Source organism: Phoenix dactylifera, chromosome 8, assembly GCF_051530095.1.
Source record: "Phoenix dactylifera cultivar Ajwa chromosome 8, Ajwa_hap1_PhDact_Kaust_v1.1, whole genome shotgun sequence".
Taxonomy (NCBI): domain Eukaryota; kingdom Viridiplantae; phylum Streptophyta; class Magnoliopsida; order Arecales; family Arecaceae; genus Phoenix; species Phoenix dactylifera.
The window spans coordinates 18376007-18391684 of record NC_143197.1 but is presented as its reverse complement, the minus strand read 5'-3'; the positions used below and the strand labels follow the sequence as shown (position 1 = coordinate 18391684).

The following is a 15678-nucleotide window of genomic DNA, read 5'->3' as shown; positions in this document are numbered from 1 at the left end:
CCGGACCGCACGGTCCGGGTCGGTGCCAACCTCGACTTGGAAGCTCGGCTCCGGTTAGTGGAATTCCTCCGAGCCAATGCTGATGTGTTTGCCTGGTCGGCGGCCGATGTACCTGGGATCGACCCGGAGGTCATTTCTCACGCCCTCAACGTCGACCCGACCCACCGACCAGTAAAGCAAAAGAAGAGACACTGTGCCCCGGATCGGATCCGGGTGGTCGGCCAGGAGGTAGACAAACTCTTGGAGGCAGGTTTCATAAGGAAAGTGAACTACCCCGAGTGGCTGGCAAACGTCGTACTTGTCCGGAAGGCGAGCGGGAAGTGGAGGATGTGCGTCGACTACACCGACCTGAACAAGGCGTGCCCCAAGGATAGCTTTCCGCTTCCGCGAATAGACCAACTGGTCGACGCGACTTCCGGATATCAGCTGCTGTCTTTCATGGACGCCTTCTCCGGCTACAACCAAATAATGATGGCTCCACAGGACGAGGAGAAAACGGCCTTCATAACAGACAGGGGGCTGTACTGTTACAAGGTAATGCCTTTCGGTCTGAAGAACGCTGGCGCTACTTACCAGCGCCTCGTCAATAAAATCTTCAAGGAGCAGATCGGCCGGAACATGGAGGTGTACGTGGACGATATGCTGGTAAAGAGCCGCCATGCGGATCAGCACATTGCGGATCTGGAGGAGACCTTCGCCACCTTGCGGAAGTTTCGTATGAAGCTAAACCCAGCGAAGTGCGCCTTTGGTGCTTCGGCCGGGAGGTTCCTCGGCTTCATTGTCAACCAGCGGGGGATCGAGGCCAACCCGGACAAAATCAAGGCCATCCAAGATATGTCCCCTCCGACCAAAGTGAAGGAGGTTCAGGAGCTCGCTGGGAGGGTCGCCGCGCTCGGACGATTTGTGGCAAAATCGGCCGAACGCTGCCAACCGTTCTTCAAGGTATTGAAGCGCCCGAAAGACTTCCTCTGGACGGCTGAATGTCAAGTGGCGTTCGACCAGCTCAAGGAGTACATGGCGTCTCCTCCCCTGCTGTCCAAGCCGCAAGAGGGGGAGATGCTCTACCTTTACCTGGCGGTCTCCCCAACCGCAGTCAGCGCAGTACTGGTTCGGGAAGAGGCAAAACTTCAGAAGCCCGTGTACTACACCAGCCGAGTCCTCCGGGATGCCGAGACGCGGTACACGAAGGCTGAAAAGATCGCCTTCGCGCTGCTGACTGCGACCAGGAGGCTTCGCCCCTATTTCCAGGCTCATTCTGTCACCCTTTTGACCGATCAACCACTGCGGCAGATCCTCAGCAATCCTGAGAATGCGGGACGGCTGGTGAAGTGGGCAGTAGAACTTGGCGAGTTCGACATCCGCTACCAGCCCCGGCCCGCCATCAAGGCCCAGGTGCTCGCGGACTTTCTCGCTGAGTGCACTGTGCAGGAGGCGGAACCTAGGCCGCCGGAAACACCCAGCCTCGATCTCCCGATCTGGACGCTCCACATTGACGGGTCGTCGAACCCTGAAGGTGGAGGGGCTGGGCTGGTCCTTACCAATCCCGATGGAGTGATAGCCGAGTATGCCTTGAGGTTCGGATTTCCAGTGACCAACAATGAGGCGGAGTACGAGGCCCTAGTCACGGGACTCAAACTCGCCAAGGAGCTCGGCATCCGGCGTCTGAAGGTCTTCACCGACTCCCAGCTGGTGGTCGGGCAGGTTCGAGGGGAGTTCGAGGCACGGAGCCCGACCATGCAGAGCTACGTCCGGAAGGTGCAAGCACTCATTCCCGACCTCGGCAGTATTGACATTCAGCAGGTCCCAAGGAGCGAAAATGCTAGGGCCGACAGGTTGTCCCGCTTGGTGGGCGCTGAGGCACACAACTTGTCAAGGGCGATATACCTGGAGACCCTAGATGCCCCGAGCATCGGCGAGGCTGAAGCGGTAATGGCAATTGATCCGGAACCATCTTGGATGGACCCGCTTGTAGCTTACCTCGCCGAAGGGATCCTCCCCGAAGATGAAGATCAAGCTCGGCGACTTGTTATGAAGTCCGCCCACTACGTACTCTACGAAGGGAGGCTGTATCGGACCTCGTTCACCGCCCCCCTCTTAAGGTGCCTCCGCCCTTCGGAAGCGGCTTACGCCCTCAGCGAAGTCCACGAAGGCATCTGCGGATCGCACCTGGGGGCTAGGTCCCTGGCACATAAGATCATGAGGCAAGGCTACTATTGGCCGACCTTATTGGAAGACTCAAAGGATCACGTACGGAAATGCGACGCCTGCCAGCGCCACGCCAACATCCAGAGAGTCCCCTCTGTTCCCTTGGCGCCAATCACCGCCCCCTGGCCCTTTGCACAGTGGGGAATGGATATCCTCGGACCATTCCCCATCGCTTCGGCCCAGAGGAAATTTTTGATTGTCGCCATCGACTACTTCACCAAGTGGGTGGAGGCAGAGCCACTGGCCACCATCACGGAGGCGCAAGTCCGGAAGTTCGTAAAGAAGAACATCATTGTCCGATTTGGGGTACCTCGGGTCCTCATCTCGGATAACGGTCGACAGTTTGATAACAAGCATTTCCGAGACTTCTGCGAGGAGTTCGGGATCGAACATCGGTTCACGTCCGTGTCGCATCCCCAAACCAACGGCGAGGCCGAGGTCACAAATCGGACAATCCTCCAAGGTATCAAAGTGCGGATCGGACGGACGGGGCAAGCTTGGGTCGAGGAACTCGAGAATGTCCTTTGGGCGTATCGGACCACGCATCGGACTCCAACCGGGGAGACGCCTTTCAGCCTAACCTATGGCACGGAAGCCGTTGTCCCCGTAGAGCTCGGACTTCCCTCACCTCGGGTAGCCGCACACCGACCCGAGGCCAACTCGGAGCAACTCCGAGGGAACCTGGATCTCTTGGAAGAAGCAAGGGAAATGGCGCAGGTTCGGATGGCAATATATCAGCGGAGGGTGGCCCGATATTACAACTCCAAAGTCCGACCGAAGCTTTTCAGAATTGGAGATCTGGTGCTGAGGCGAGCTAAGGCATCTCAACCTACGGAAGGTGGGAAGCTAGCGCCGAATTGGGAAGGCCCGTATAAAGTTCGTTGGGTAAACCGACCTGGCTCCTACCAGTTGGAAGCCCTAGATGGCCGAGAAATTCCAAGGGGCTGGAATTCCGCTAACCTGCGGATGTATTACCAGTAGAACAACAAGGCCAGAAAGACAATTTGAAAAGGTGCAACACTTTTCATTTCAATAATTTCTGGTTACAATGGCGTGCTCGTGTGATTACAAGGAATTCCCAGAGGGGAATTAGGGAGTAAAGAAAGCAAAGAAGAGGTGGAGAATCCGTGGAGCTGAGGACCGAGGATCCCAAACCCTCAACCCAAAGCAGCTGCAATCCCACCGGAAGTGGGTGCTTCTAACCGGAGGCGCCATCCAGCACCTCACCAAAAAGACGAGGAGCCGCCGCAGAAGAAGCTCCCGCTGCCCCCAGGGGAACGCCGCCTCCAAAGGATATTCCCATCCTCCCCAGTGGTAGGAAAGAGAAGGAATTCGAGGGGGAAGAGCATATGGAGGCGCGGTCCCGGACTGAGCGTCTGGTGCAGAGCTCAATCGGGAGGCTGAACTTCAAGGAGGGGAGATGTGATCCCGGATGAAACGCCTAGAGCGGAGTTCCGCCGGAAAGACCCTCCTTGTTGATCCCAGATGAAACGGCTAGTTGGCTGAAGTCGCAAGGGGAGCGCCTCCCCTTTCCTTCAACAGGAGTCTCTCAGTCATATGCCAAGGAGGAGGTCCGCGATCCATGGCAACCTGAACAGCTCCGGCTTGGCAAACTCCATCGTACCTGCACCTGTATTTATAGCCAAACTGCGGCCCCCTGGTCGTTCCGATGCGGGTGGCTCCAATAAATGCAGGCGCATTGAAACCGGAGCCGTTCCGGCTCCCGAGGCGTATCTCCCCGCGATTTCCTAAGCGTCATTCTCCTTAAACCGCATTCTTTGTGCAGGACAATCCGGGTGTCATGTACCCCTAGGTCCACATATCTCCGCTCGCGCCCAGGCCGTATCCTCCTCGAAGAACCCGCGTATCGCGGCCGCTCAACTAACACTCCTCGCAAGCAGCAGCTGGCGATCCGATTTCCCAGGTAACGCATTAATTAGCGTTTAATGCCCTTCTCGTGTTCCCCCAGGCAACGCTTAGAGAAAAGGAGAAACATGATCGCGGCTGGCCACGGAGAAACCCCGTCGGGCAGCGAGCGACAAGCGCACGACCAGCGAGCGGAATTTTCCGAGGCTCGGCCCTCGGATGCCTGGCTAGCCCGATGATCATCCCGGGAGCAGACTAGCCGGAAGCCCCGACCGGTCGCCTCGGCTTGCGCCAGCCTTGGCCGACCAACGAGTGGAATGTCCCGAGGCTCGGCCCTCGGATGCCAGGCTAACCCGATGATCATCCCGGAAGCAGACTAGCCTGAAGCCCCGACCGGTCGCCTCGGCTTGCGCCAGCCTTGGCCGACCAACGAGCGGAATGTCCTGAGGCTCGGCCCTCGGATGCCAGGCTAACCCGATGATCATCCCGGGAGCAGACTAGCCTGAAGCCCCGACCGGTCGCCTCGGCTTGCACCAGCCTTGGCCGACCAACGAGCGGAATGTCCTGAGGCTCGGCCCTCGGATGCCAGGCTAACCCGACGATCATCCCGGGAGCAGACTAGCCTGAAGCCCCGACCGGTCGCCTCGGCTCGCGCCAGCCTTGGCCGACCAACGAGTGGAATTTCCTGAGGCTTGACAACCCTCGGATGCCAGGCTAACCCGACGATCATCCCGGGAGCAGACTAGCCTGAAGCCCCGACCGGTCGCCTCGGCTTGCGCCAGCCTTGGCCGACCAACGAGCGGAATTTCCTGAGGCTTGACAGCCCTCGGATGCCAGGCTAACCCGACGATCATCCCGGGAGCAGACTAGCCTGAAGCCCCGACCGGTCGCCTCGGCTTGCGCCAGCCTTGGCCGACCAACGAGCGGAATTTCCTGAGGCTTGACGGCCCTCGGATGCCTGGCTAGTCCGATGATCATCCCGGGAGCAGACTAGCCGGAAGCCCCGACCGGTCGCCTCGGCTTGCGCCAGCCTTGGCCGACCAACGAGTGGAATGTCCCGAGGCTCGGCCCTCGGATGCCAGGCTAACCCGATGATCATCCCGGGAGCAGACTAGCCTGAAGCCCCGACCGGTCGCCTCGGCTTGCGCCAGCCTTGGCCGACCAACGAGCGGAATGTCCTGAGGCTTGACAGCCCTCGGATGCCAGGCTAACCCGACGATCATCCCGGGAGCAGACTAGCCTGAAGCCCCGACCGGTCGCCTCGGCTTGCGCCAGCCTTGGCCGACCAACGAGCGGAATTTCCTGAGGCTCGGCCCTCGGATGCCAGGCTAGTCCGATGATCATCCCGGGAGCAGACTAGCCGGAAGCCCCGACCGGTCGCCTCGGCTTGCGCCAGCCTTGCCCGACCAACGAGCGGAATGTCCCGAGGCTCGGCCCTCGGATGCCAGGCTAACCCGACGATCATTCCGGGAGCAGACTAGCCTGAAGCCCCGACCGGTCGCCTCGGCTCGCGCCAGCCTTGGCCGACCAACGAGTGGAATTTCCTGAGGCTTGACAGCCCTCGGATGCCAGGCTAACCCGACGATCATCCCGGGAGCAGACTAGCCTGAAGCCCCGACCGGTCGCCTCGGCTTGCGCCAGCCTTGGCCGACCAACGAGCGGAATTTCCTGAGGCTTGACAACCCTCGGATGCCAGGCTAACCCGACGATCATCCCGGGAGCAGACTAGCCTGAAGCCCCGACCGGTCGCCTCGGCTTGCGCCAGCCTTGGCCGACCAACGAGCGGAATTTCCTGAGGCTTGACGGCCCTCGGATGCCTGGCTAGCCCGATGATCATCCCGGGAGCAGACTAGCCGGAAGCCCCGACCGGTCGCCTCGGCTTGCGCCAGCCTTAGCCGACCAACGAGTGGAAGGTCCCGAGGCTCGGCCCTCGGATGCCAGGCTAACCCGATGACCATCCCGGGAGCAGACTAGCCTGAAGCCCCGACCAGTTGCCTCGGCATGCGCCAGCCTTGGTCGACCAACGAGTGGAATTTCCTGAGGCCTAACCCTCGGATGCCTGGCTTAGCGCCGGAAGAATTTCCCGAGGCCTAACCCTCGGATGCCTGGCTTAACGCCGGAAGAATTTCCTGAGGCCCAACCCTCGGATGCCTGGCTTAGCGCCGGAAGAGTTTCCTGAGGCCTAACCCTCGGATGCCTGGCTTAGCGCCGGAAGAATTTCCTGAGGCCTAACCCTCGGATGCCTGGCTTAGCGCCGGAAGAGTTTCCTGGGGCCTAACCCTCGGATGCCTGGCTTAGCGCCGGAAGAATTTCCTGAGGCCTAACCCTCGGATGCCTGGCTTGGCGCCGGAAGAATTTCCTGAGGCCTAACCCTCGGATGCCTGGCTTAGCGCCGGAAGAATTTTCTGAGGCCTAACCCTCGGATGCCTGGCCTAGCGCCGGAAGAATTTCGGGAGCCAGGAGTCAGCAAGACGCTACCGAGAGTTAAAAGAAAAAGAAGGACGAAGGCGAGATGAAGAAACATTCAACTTGCATTAATTTTCATTGTTTCAGGGCCGAGGCCCATACAATTTGGCAAAACCCCGGTATACAAAAAAAAAGAGAAGACAACGAAAGGTACAAGAGGTCAGCTTGGAGGAACTCCCGGGTCGGGAACCAGCAGGAGAACCAGCAGGCAATGGCGCCGGAGAGGAGTCGAGAAGGAAAATCTCGCTCAGGTCAACTTCGGGGTACTTAGCCGACACCCTTGCCAGGCCCTCCTCGAAGCCTAAGATAAAGGCTTCGGCCCCCGCGTCCGACGCGTCACGGACAAACTCGTCGGACTGACGATAGGTCTGTACTGCCTCCGACATATCATGAGCGAACTCGGCGGACTGGCGATAAGCCTCTACCGCCTGACGCCCGATTTCCGCACTCCTCTCGGCCAGCGCCGCCTCTGCCCGCTCCATAATCTGGGCTTTCGCCTCCAAGACCTTCGCCACAATCCGGCCTTCCGCCTCGGTGGAGACCCTCAGCAGCTCAGCCCGAGCCTCCTTGTGCTTCGCTTCGGCAGCAATGCGAGCAGCCTCAGCCTCCGTCAGGCGCGAATGAAGCTCCTGATCGCTCGCACGGGACTTCTCCAAGGCCGACTCCAATTCGCCCAGCTTAGCTTCAAGAGACCGGATTCGGTTGCGGGCGTTGTCGGCTGACCGCTGGGCCTTCTCCCACCTCTCCCGGTAGTCGGCAGCCTTCCGGGACTGCTTCTCGGCCCGCTCATCCGCCTTCTTGACCTCGCCCTCGAGACCCGAGGCAACCTTGAGCTGCTCCTGAGCCTCCAACAGTTGCTTCTCGAGGGCAGCAAAGCCGAGTGCCCGCTCTTCGGCCTCCCGGAGCCTCGCCTCGAAGTCCCCGGTCGTCCTGCCTGCCACAGCCTGGCCTCCCTTTTCCACTGCTTTCAGCCGGTCCTCGGCCTTCGCCAGAAGCCCCGCCTGTTCCTTGTAGCACTCCTCCAGACGGATCATGTACTGGGCGAGCTAAGAAATAGGAAAAATAAGGGAGTCAGGCGGAGAACAACAGAGCCAATAAATGGTGAAAAGCGGCCAGAAGAACACTCACCGACATGAGACAGACACAGCTGGCAGCCCCAACGTCAGAGACCTCCAACTCCCGGACCCGCCGACGGTCCTTCTCCAGCAGCACTGTTTCGATGAGATTTCGGGCGCCATCGGTAGTGAAGGCAGACCCCGATTTCTCCCCAGAGCCGGACGGTGGTTCTGCAGCCTTACCCCTATCCATCGCCTGGGGAAGAGTCCGGCCGATCGCGCTCGGGGCGGGGGTCACCCCAGGAATTGATAGGGTCCCGCTCGGTCGGGGCCTCGGCGCGTCCCTCCTCGAGTCATCAGGAGCCGACCGAGTCGAAGGCCGGGTCGGGGACCGATCACGTCCGACCCGTCCGTCTCGGGCAGGCTCGGATGATACCTCCGGAGTAGCGGCAATCTTACCACCGGAGGGCTGATACAGCGTCAGCTGCCGGTCCGTGCCCACGACGTCTCCCTGATCGGTGGGCCCGGACTCGTCGGTCGGCGTCGGAGGCACCTCCTTACGGGACTTCTTCGCCGGTGGGGCCCCGCTCGGAAGAGCTTGTTTCCTCCTCTGGGCTGCTTCCAACAGGGACGCCCTACCAACAGCCTTTGTCTTCACCGACCGCATGACGTCGTCGATCTCTGCAAAAAGGACGGGATAGTCGGAGACGGAGAAACCAAAGGAAAGAACGGGACGAAAGAAGGGAAAAAGTCAAGAAAGAATCGGTGGCGGACTCACGGTCGGTGGGGACCGAGCTCAGACCGACATTCACCAAAGTATCCTCGGAAATAAGGCGGGCCACCGGGGGGAGCTGGCCCTCGGCAACCAACCCCTTCAAGGCGGCCAAGCCATCGGACTCCTCCCTTGACAGTCTCGATAGGCCGATCGGAGACTTCATCGGGGTCTCCCAGGTCGCCCTGATTTCCCAAGAGGGATCTGCATCAACAAAAAAGAAGCGCTCCTTCCATTTGTGAATGGAGGTAGGAGCCTCCTTGACAAGGCCGCATCCTCGCCGCGCTGCGAAGCACCACCACCCTTTGTCCTGGGGGTGGCCGCTCAGGCTGTAGAACTCCCAAAAAACATTCAGGGTGGCGGGGATCTCGTGCATACGGCAGAGAACCTGGAAGACCGTCAGGGCCCGCCACGAGTTCGGCACCAGTTGCGTCGGTGCCACTCTTAAACCCCGTAGCACCTGCATGACCAAGCCCGAAGGGGGAAAGCGGAACCCGGCCTGGAGAATGCCCTCATTGATGGCGATCTTCCCTGGAGGAGGATGGGACATCCTCTCCTCAGGCCCCGGGAGCGTGGCGTTGCAGGCCTCGGGAAGGTGGTACCGAGCCACGAGTCTGTCTAAGTCTGTGGCGACCAGCTCCGACTTAATTTGGTCTGCTCTCACTTCGCCCATTCCTAATGGCCAATAAACCTACGGTCAGGACGGGGACAGGAAGGGGGGAAAGACCGGAGCGACTGGAGTACACTAGTATAAGAGGGGAAAGTATGGAGAGCCCTAAGTAGAAGAATGGGGAAAACTCACCGGAAAAGAGGTAAGAACGGCTCCGAGAGCGCCAAAGGAGAAACAAGTGAACAGTCCGACGGCAGCAACAGCAGCGCAAAGGGGAAACTTGAAAATATCTGTAAAGAAGAAGACGGACGGGGAAAGGCCCCCGATTAAATAGGCGGAAAGGCAAGTGACGCCTCGATGACGCCAGAGGACGCCTGGCTGCCGAAGGGTCGCTCGCGCCCCAAAGGCGAATCGACACCATTAGGGAAGGATGTCCGCCGAAATCCTCAGACTGCCAGGTCAGCAATAACCGCCATACGCCATAAAAAGGGCGGGGGGCTCGAAGCGCGCGCGCCTCTCCGAGGAACGGCGGCAATCCCGAAACATCACTCCCTTCACCTGTTCCCCTTCTGGTTCCAGGCTCGGAAGTGGGGGGCTACTGTTACGGGGGAACTAAGCCGCCATGCCCCACGTGACCGGCACGCGCGCCCAGGAAGACTACGGCTGCCCTTTGATCCAGCGCTCCGACCCCGAGTCGGACGTCCTCGGCTCCGCAGCCCGACCCCGAGTCGGCTGCCCTTTGATCCAGCGCTCCGACCCCGAGTCGGACGTCCTCGGCTCCGCAGCCCGACCCCGAGTCGGCTGCCCTTTGATCCAGCAATCCGACCCCGAGTCGGATATCCTCGGCTCCGCAGCCCGACCCCGAGTCGGCTGCCCCTTGATCCAGCGCTCCGACCCCGAGTCGGAGATCTCTTGATAACGACAGGCTATTCCCCAGAGGCACGCCGCGGCCTCCTGCTCCGCTACTCCCTGCAACGGCTGTATCCGATGCTGCTCCACGATCTCCTGCATCAGCCGTACAAAGCGGAGCCCCACTATGCCCTGACGTGGCCGTACCCGGTGCTGCTCCACGACGCCCTGTAACGGCCATGTCAGTGGCCACACCATCGTGCCCCACGATAACGAACCCCCCTGAGAGACCCCCCAGCCAGGTATATATGCGGCTGGGGGGAGAAAGGGGGGGTGAGCAATATCTCCCAGAGCACTCTCTTACTTGCGATTATCACCTCTCCTCCTCCTCCAATCTCCTCTGACTTGACCGTCGGAGGGCCATCACCACCCTGGTGGTGGTGCAAGGCTTGTTTGCAGGTTTCTTGGCGAAAGGTGGAGCGCAACCAACACCAACCAAGACAACTCAGACGGAACCCCGTTCACACCGCAGTGCCAATCGTTCTCGGTTTGGACCACCAGCAACAATTACAAAAACAAATGTGAATCCACAAGGCAAGCAGTAAACTTCAATGAATTCTAGTCAGAGTTACTTATAGATTAATCAATTGATATTATGCAATTTACTCTTTATTGAAGCTGGCAACATCACAAAGACAAAAACAAGAAATAAGGAACAGACCTCACGAATTTCTAAAGTTGGCATGTGTGGCAGAAAGTCATTGCCGACAAAGAAGCACATGAAGATAAAATCATCAACTATGCGCTCAAAGTCAATCTCAAAAGGAGGATTAGGAATTCTGAATTCATATTCTAAATACTCCCGAAGAGTCCAGATTTGAAGAAACTGCAATCATTCAAAAATTAGAGCAAGGAAAAATATAAGTAAAATTATCACTGACACAGCAAATTGCCAGAATACAAAGACTATAAAGCAAAGTTAACACTCACAGACCTGGAAAGGCTTTTTTACAACATCTTCATTCTTCTCATCAAATTCTCCAGCTTTTCTTTTGGCATTTCCCTGGCAATCTGCAGCCAAATGGCCCATTTGACCACACAAGAAACACTTGTCTTGCTGTCCAGGAGTGAACACGACCTGATAATTACCATTTAAAGAGATCATGCTTCTGAGATATTCATCCCATTTCCACAACATATCATAAGATATAAATAATGGTGCAAAATATAAAAAACATGTTTAAAAAAAACAAAAAAAGGAAATTGATGATGGAAGCTCAACCCGTGTTCACAAAAGAAAGGACTTAAAAGATACCAAACAATGCATGCAAACTTCATACTACAATCTGGTAGGGCAAGGGAACAACTGGGACAGCACAGAATTGAACAGAGACAAACTGCAGATTTGACTTCAATGGAGAGAAGTTACAAGCAAAAGATTTATTTCTTCAGTTAAAATGCATAAAAATCATTTAACCATCCAAGCCAGATCATCCAAATTTTCAGAAATCAGCAAAACTCCTGGTTCATGAAGACACTGACCTCCCTCAAGATTGAAAAATGCACTTCATGCGTTGCCAAAGCTAACATAATCAGATCTGCATCCTGTAAATACAATGTAGACAAAACAAAATACTTAAACAGTTGACAAAATTTAAAGCAAATAAAGAATCTAGATGAAATTTAAACCATGAGTCTTACAGAAGGGATCATGTTAACATATACACATAATTTCAAAAGGTAGATCCAAGTGCCATGGGGTTAACAGTCAACAAACTTAACAGTATCACAAATGAACCCAAATGAATAATATTAGTCATTGCAGAAAGGGTGGAAAACAAAAGGAACCCCACATAGTACAAAATCATGATGAAAATAGCAGAGGATTACAACAAGAATAAAAACAGTACTAAATCAGTATTAAAACTGTTGACAGGAGAACAAATAATTCAGCAGATTCATAAAAAAAAGGAGGGGGGGAGCCGCAGGAGCAAGATAATGGGAGTGCACTCGGATGTAAGAGCTATTAGACGTAGTCAAGGATGACAACAAGGCAAAGTGAGCACAAATATCACACATGATTAATCCTTAATCATCACAGTTATCAGAATTTGATTTGTATATTTTCAGTAGGTAAGTACATAAATATCTTCATAAGATGCAAAATTTATTAAAACAAGGAAACGAAAAAGAAAAAGGTTGTGCTACCAGTGACTTAAGTAATTAACTAGGTAGTGGTAATAATATCTTATGATTTAAGAGAGAATATGTGCAATCTATGAGCACCCAAAAGCAAGAGTTGGAGTAGAACAAGCTACCCAGGCCATCTTGCAATCTCAGACTCAATGTCCATGCAGTGAACTGGAAAAGTACTGGTATATATAATGGCAGCATGAAAGAAAAGAATACATTAAGTGTCCAACATGAAAGTAACTTTTAAGTGCACATCTGTGAAAAGAGACGCATGTTGATATCTAACAACAAAAACAATACTTTAGAAACCAAAAGCAGAAGCACAAGTGGAAGCAAGCTCTGAAATCAAGTAAAAAAGCTACAAGCAAAATAAACACAACTATGAGTATCTAATAAAATCGGGCATAAGCAAAACAGACAGAGATTCTGTTTCCTATGTGAGATTTTGCAGTAAAGGAGTTCCACTTCATGAGAAAGGGATCCATATTGACGGATGACCATGACCAGATTATAAGACCCTTTAGAAAAATTACCATAAAATGGGCTGAATGAAAAGATCTCATGACAAAGTAAAAACTTAAACAAAAAAAGAAGACATACCAAACCATATAAACAGTGCCGAGTATTTGGATTATAACCAGGTAGATTTCGTTGCAGGCGAATGTATGACATAATTTTGTGTTCCCCTTCACCAGGAACATTTGCATCAGAAAGGATAACCTTCAAGAAAATAAAATATAAGCAAAATATCTAGTTTGAATGTGCATTGCTGACACTAAATGACAAAAACATATGAGAAATATGAATAATAAATTAGTTTTTAACAGTTTGCTAAATAAATAAAAGAACAGGCCGGAAGCAATTAATATAAATTAAGTTCCATGACGCATACTTTGATCTGTTTCCATCCAGGGTCATAATTGAGTCTCAAATGAATATAATACTGTAGTGCAAACGATAAAACAGCCATAAATTCAGTCCCAGGAGTGATAACATTAGAATCAAAAACTTGTGATTCCAGTTTTGGAGGAAGCTTTCTGCCTTCCTTCTCAAACTCTTGACGTAACCGTTCTTCTTCAGCTGCCTGCAAAGCTCAAAATGGCCATGCATTAAAAATTATAAGAGGCTGCAGATAATACAATCATTTAATAAGTGCATGTGAATGACATTTAAATTGATTGAAACGGAAAAATATGGTGCAAAAGGAGAATCTACAGATAAACCCACCGCATCTGCTGCATCTTTTGCTGCCTTAAATCGCCTGGAGCGCTGCTGGTTCATCTTAGCTCTCGGTGCAACACCATCTACATTTGCACTTTGGTGTTATTACATTTGACAGGACAACATACAGCATAGCACCAATATAATATCATAAAGATGCACACATGCATACATGCATGCATATATACAATTGTATGCATGCATGTATGCATGGATGTATATGTTTGCAGCAATGCATGCATAATGTCTCCAAATGTATACATATATTTGGAAAATATTAAGCTGATGCAACTATTAAAATTAACCACAAAAGGCAGCAAAACTTAAACATGAGCTCAAGATTGAGAAACCAATGCTTTGCTAGTAGACATGAGCCTTGGAATATTTGTGTATCTAAATAATAATAGGAAGAAAGAACGAAAGAGTGAACAACCAACAAATTGAACACATGGCAGAAAAGCTTTATATACACTCACCAATTGCCATGTATAGAAGTTTCCGAGGGCGAACGATGGCAAAAAGTCTATCAATGTAATCAAACATGCACTGGAATACCTCATCAAAGGTAGTTGGAGCAGGCTGTTGGAAACCATTTGCAAAAAAATCAGATGAAAAACCTTACACATGATATCAAGAGACAAAGTTAATCATTCTCTAGGCTAAATTTATAAGTCACTATACTAAGGATTTCATAGACAATATAATGATATCCAAGGTGAATCTAAAAAAAAAGCATAAAGATTACAACTAAAAGCATTAGATGGACTATAATTAATCAACAATCACCAGCACTATAAAATGAAGGCAAACCAAAACTCCGCCTACCATTCCAACAGACTTTTGTGCTAATAAGAACCTATGCTATCAAGAATAAGCCACTCCTCAGCTCTTCTAGATGGGGGGATCATGGCACCAAATAGTGAAATCAGGAAACAGAAAAAGATAGGAGCAATTGTTTCTCTTCGTAGAAAATGCACCGGGAACATAACTCCAGAACTTATGTACCTTCATGGTTTTAAGGTGAAATTTGTTTGAAGTGTCTCAAAACAAAAGTCTGGGTCAGGACGAGGATTAGAGATTCACTCTTGCAATAACTACCTCAACCCATCATCAAGACCCCTAAGGACCTAAAAATCTAACATATGATCCATGTACAAACCCATTTGTTAAAACCTATGCCACTTGCATGCAAATCGCTTACTAAAATGTCAATGTCAGAGGCATCAAACAAACAAATATAAAGATAAAAATCCTTCTTATATCATAATCATAATCACCAAGCCGTTTTCCAACTATTTAAGTCAGCTTTATGGATACTCATTAACCAAAGTAATCCTACTAAGGGCCAGCTCTGATGTTATTCCAAGTTTCTCCCCATCCTTCCACACAACCTCCATCCATGTTACCCTAAGTCTTCTCCTTTTTCCTATATGATGTTGGATTTTTATAACACTGCCATGACCAGCCATAGAAGTGTTATAAAAATCCTTCTTGTATCCGCTACAAAATTTTGCAGATCACGACTGACTCTCACAGTTGAACCAGCACTATATCCATCAAGATTGTGATATTCACAGTATTATCCTTACAGCACACCTACTGCCCAGTAGCCACCACTCCAACAACCCCCACCCCTTCCACCCCAAAAATAAAAAAAAATAAAGGAAGAAAAAGAGAAATCATTGCCTAGAATACAGTAATACACACAATAAAAGAACTTGTCAATTGATTCATAATCTCCCCATTTACTTACATAAAAGGGCCCTCATTATTTCATCCAAACTATTGGTAGCTAAACTGTCCTCTTTTTGAGTTACATGGACTGCCATGCCTTGTAATTTTAATGACGCTTAAACTATGAACCACCACCAAGATCATCACCCCTCCACACAAAATCCTTCTAACTGTTGTTCCATTTAGAAAACCCATAATGCCATTACAACAAAGATTAAAACAAACAGCTTTAAAAAGAATAGCTTGAACCCAGAATGAGAGAATTTTTAAATTGTCAATCAGTCATATTCAAGAAGTGACCACACAATGACTCCGTGGTTTTTATGGATTTCCTTGATCAAATATTGTCAAGAAATATGTTCCACACATGATCATTTCTATGTACCAATCAATCAAATCTAAACCACACCTAATTTGTGACATAAATCCAATCAAAACTTTAAAAAATGACCCACTGTTAGTCCATTAATCATTACAAGAAAATAAACAACATGTTGACCTTAACTAATGCTTTCAACATGTTAATATTAATCAACACCTTCAAGTTATTTAGGGGAGAAAATGCCATTGCATATCAGAGACAAGCAACAATGTCCAAAACTCGTTCCCATTCCAACCCTATAGCTTCAGGGTTGTTGAGAATTCCTCCAATGAATCTTACTAGTTAACATTGACGTACAAAAATGAAAAAAATAGTCCCCTTGCCT

The 15678-nt window shown here is 51.8% G+C and overlaps 1 protein-coding gene across 2 annotated transcripts in view; it reads right to left on the bottom strand.

Annotated features, from left to right (window-relative positions):
* The window catches only part of XRN3 (5'-3' exoribonuclease 3), a 45551-nt gene that overhangs the window by 24912 nt on the left and 4961 nt on the right, over positions 1-15678 (bottom strand). For both annotated transcript variants that reach the window (XM_008810769.5, XM_008810768.5), the window contains exons 2-8: positions 13714-13816; positions 13244-13320; positions 12909-13100; positions 12617-12736; positions 11366-11428; positions 10818-10961; positions 10545-10709 (exon numbers count right to left, since the gene is read on the bottom strand). In XM_008810769.5, the coding sequence (XP_008808991.1) occupies positions 10545-10709; positions 10818-10961; positions 11366-11428; positions 12617-12736; positions 12909-13100; positions 13244-13320; positions 13714-13816 (864 nt within the window). The remainder of the gene's footprint in view (positions 1-10544; positions 10710-10817; positions 10962-11365; positions 11429-12616; positions 12737-12908; positions 13101-13243; positions 13321-13713; positions 13817-15678) is intronic.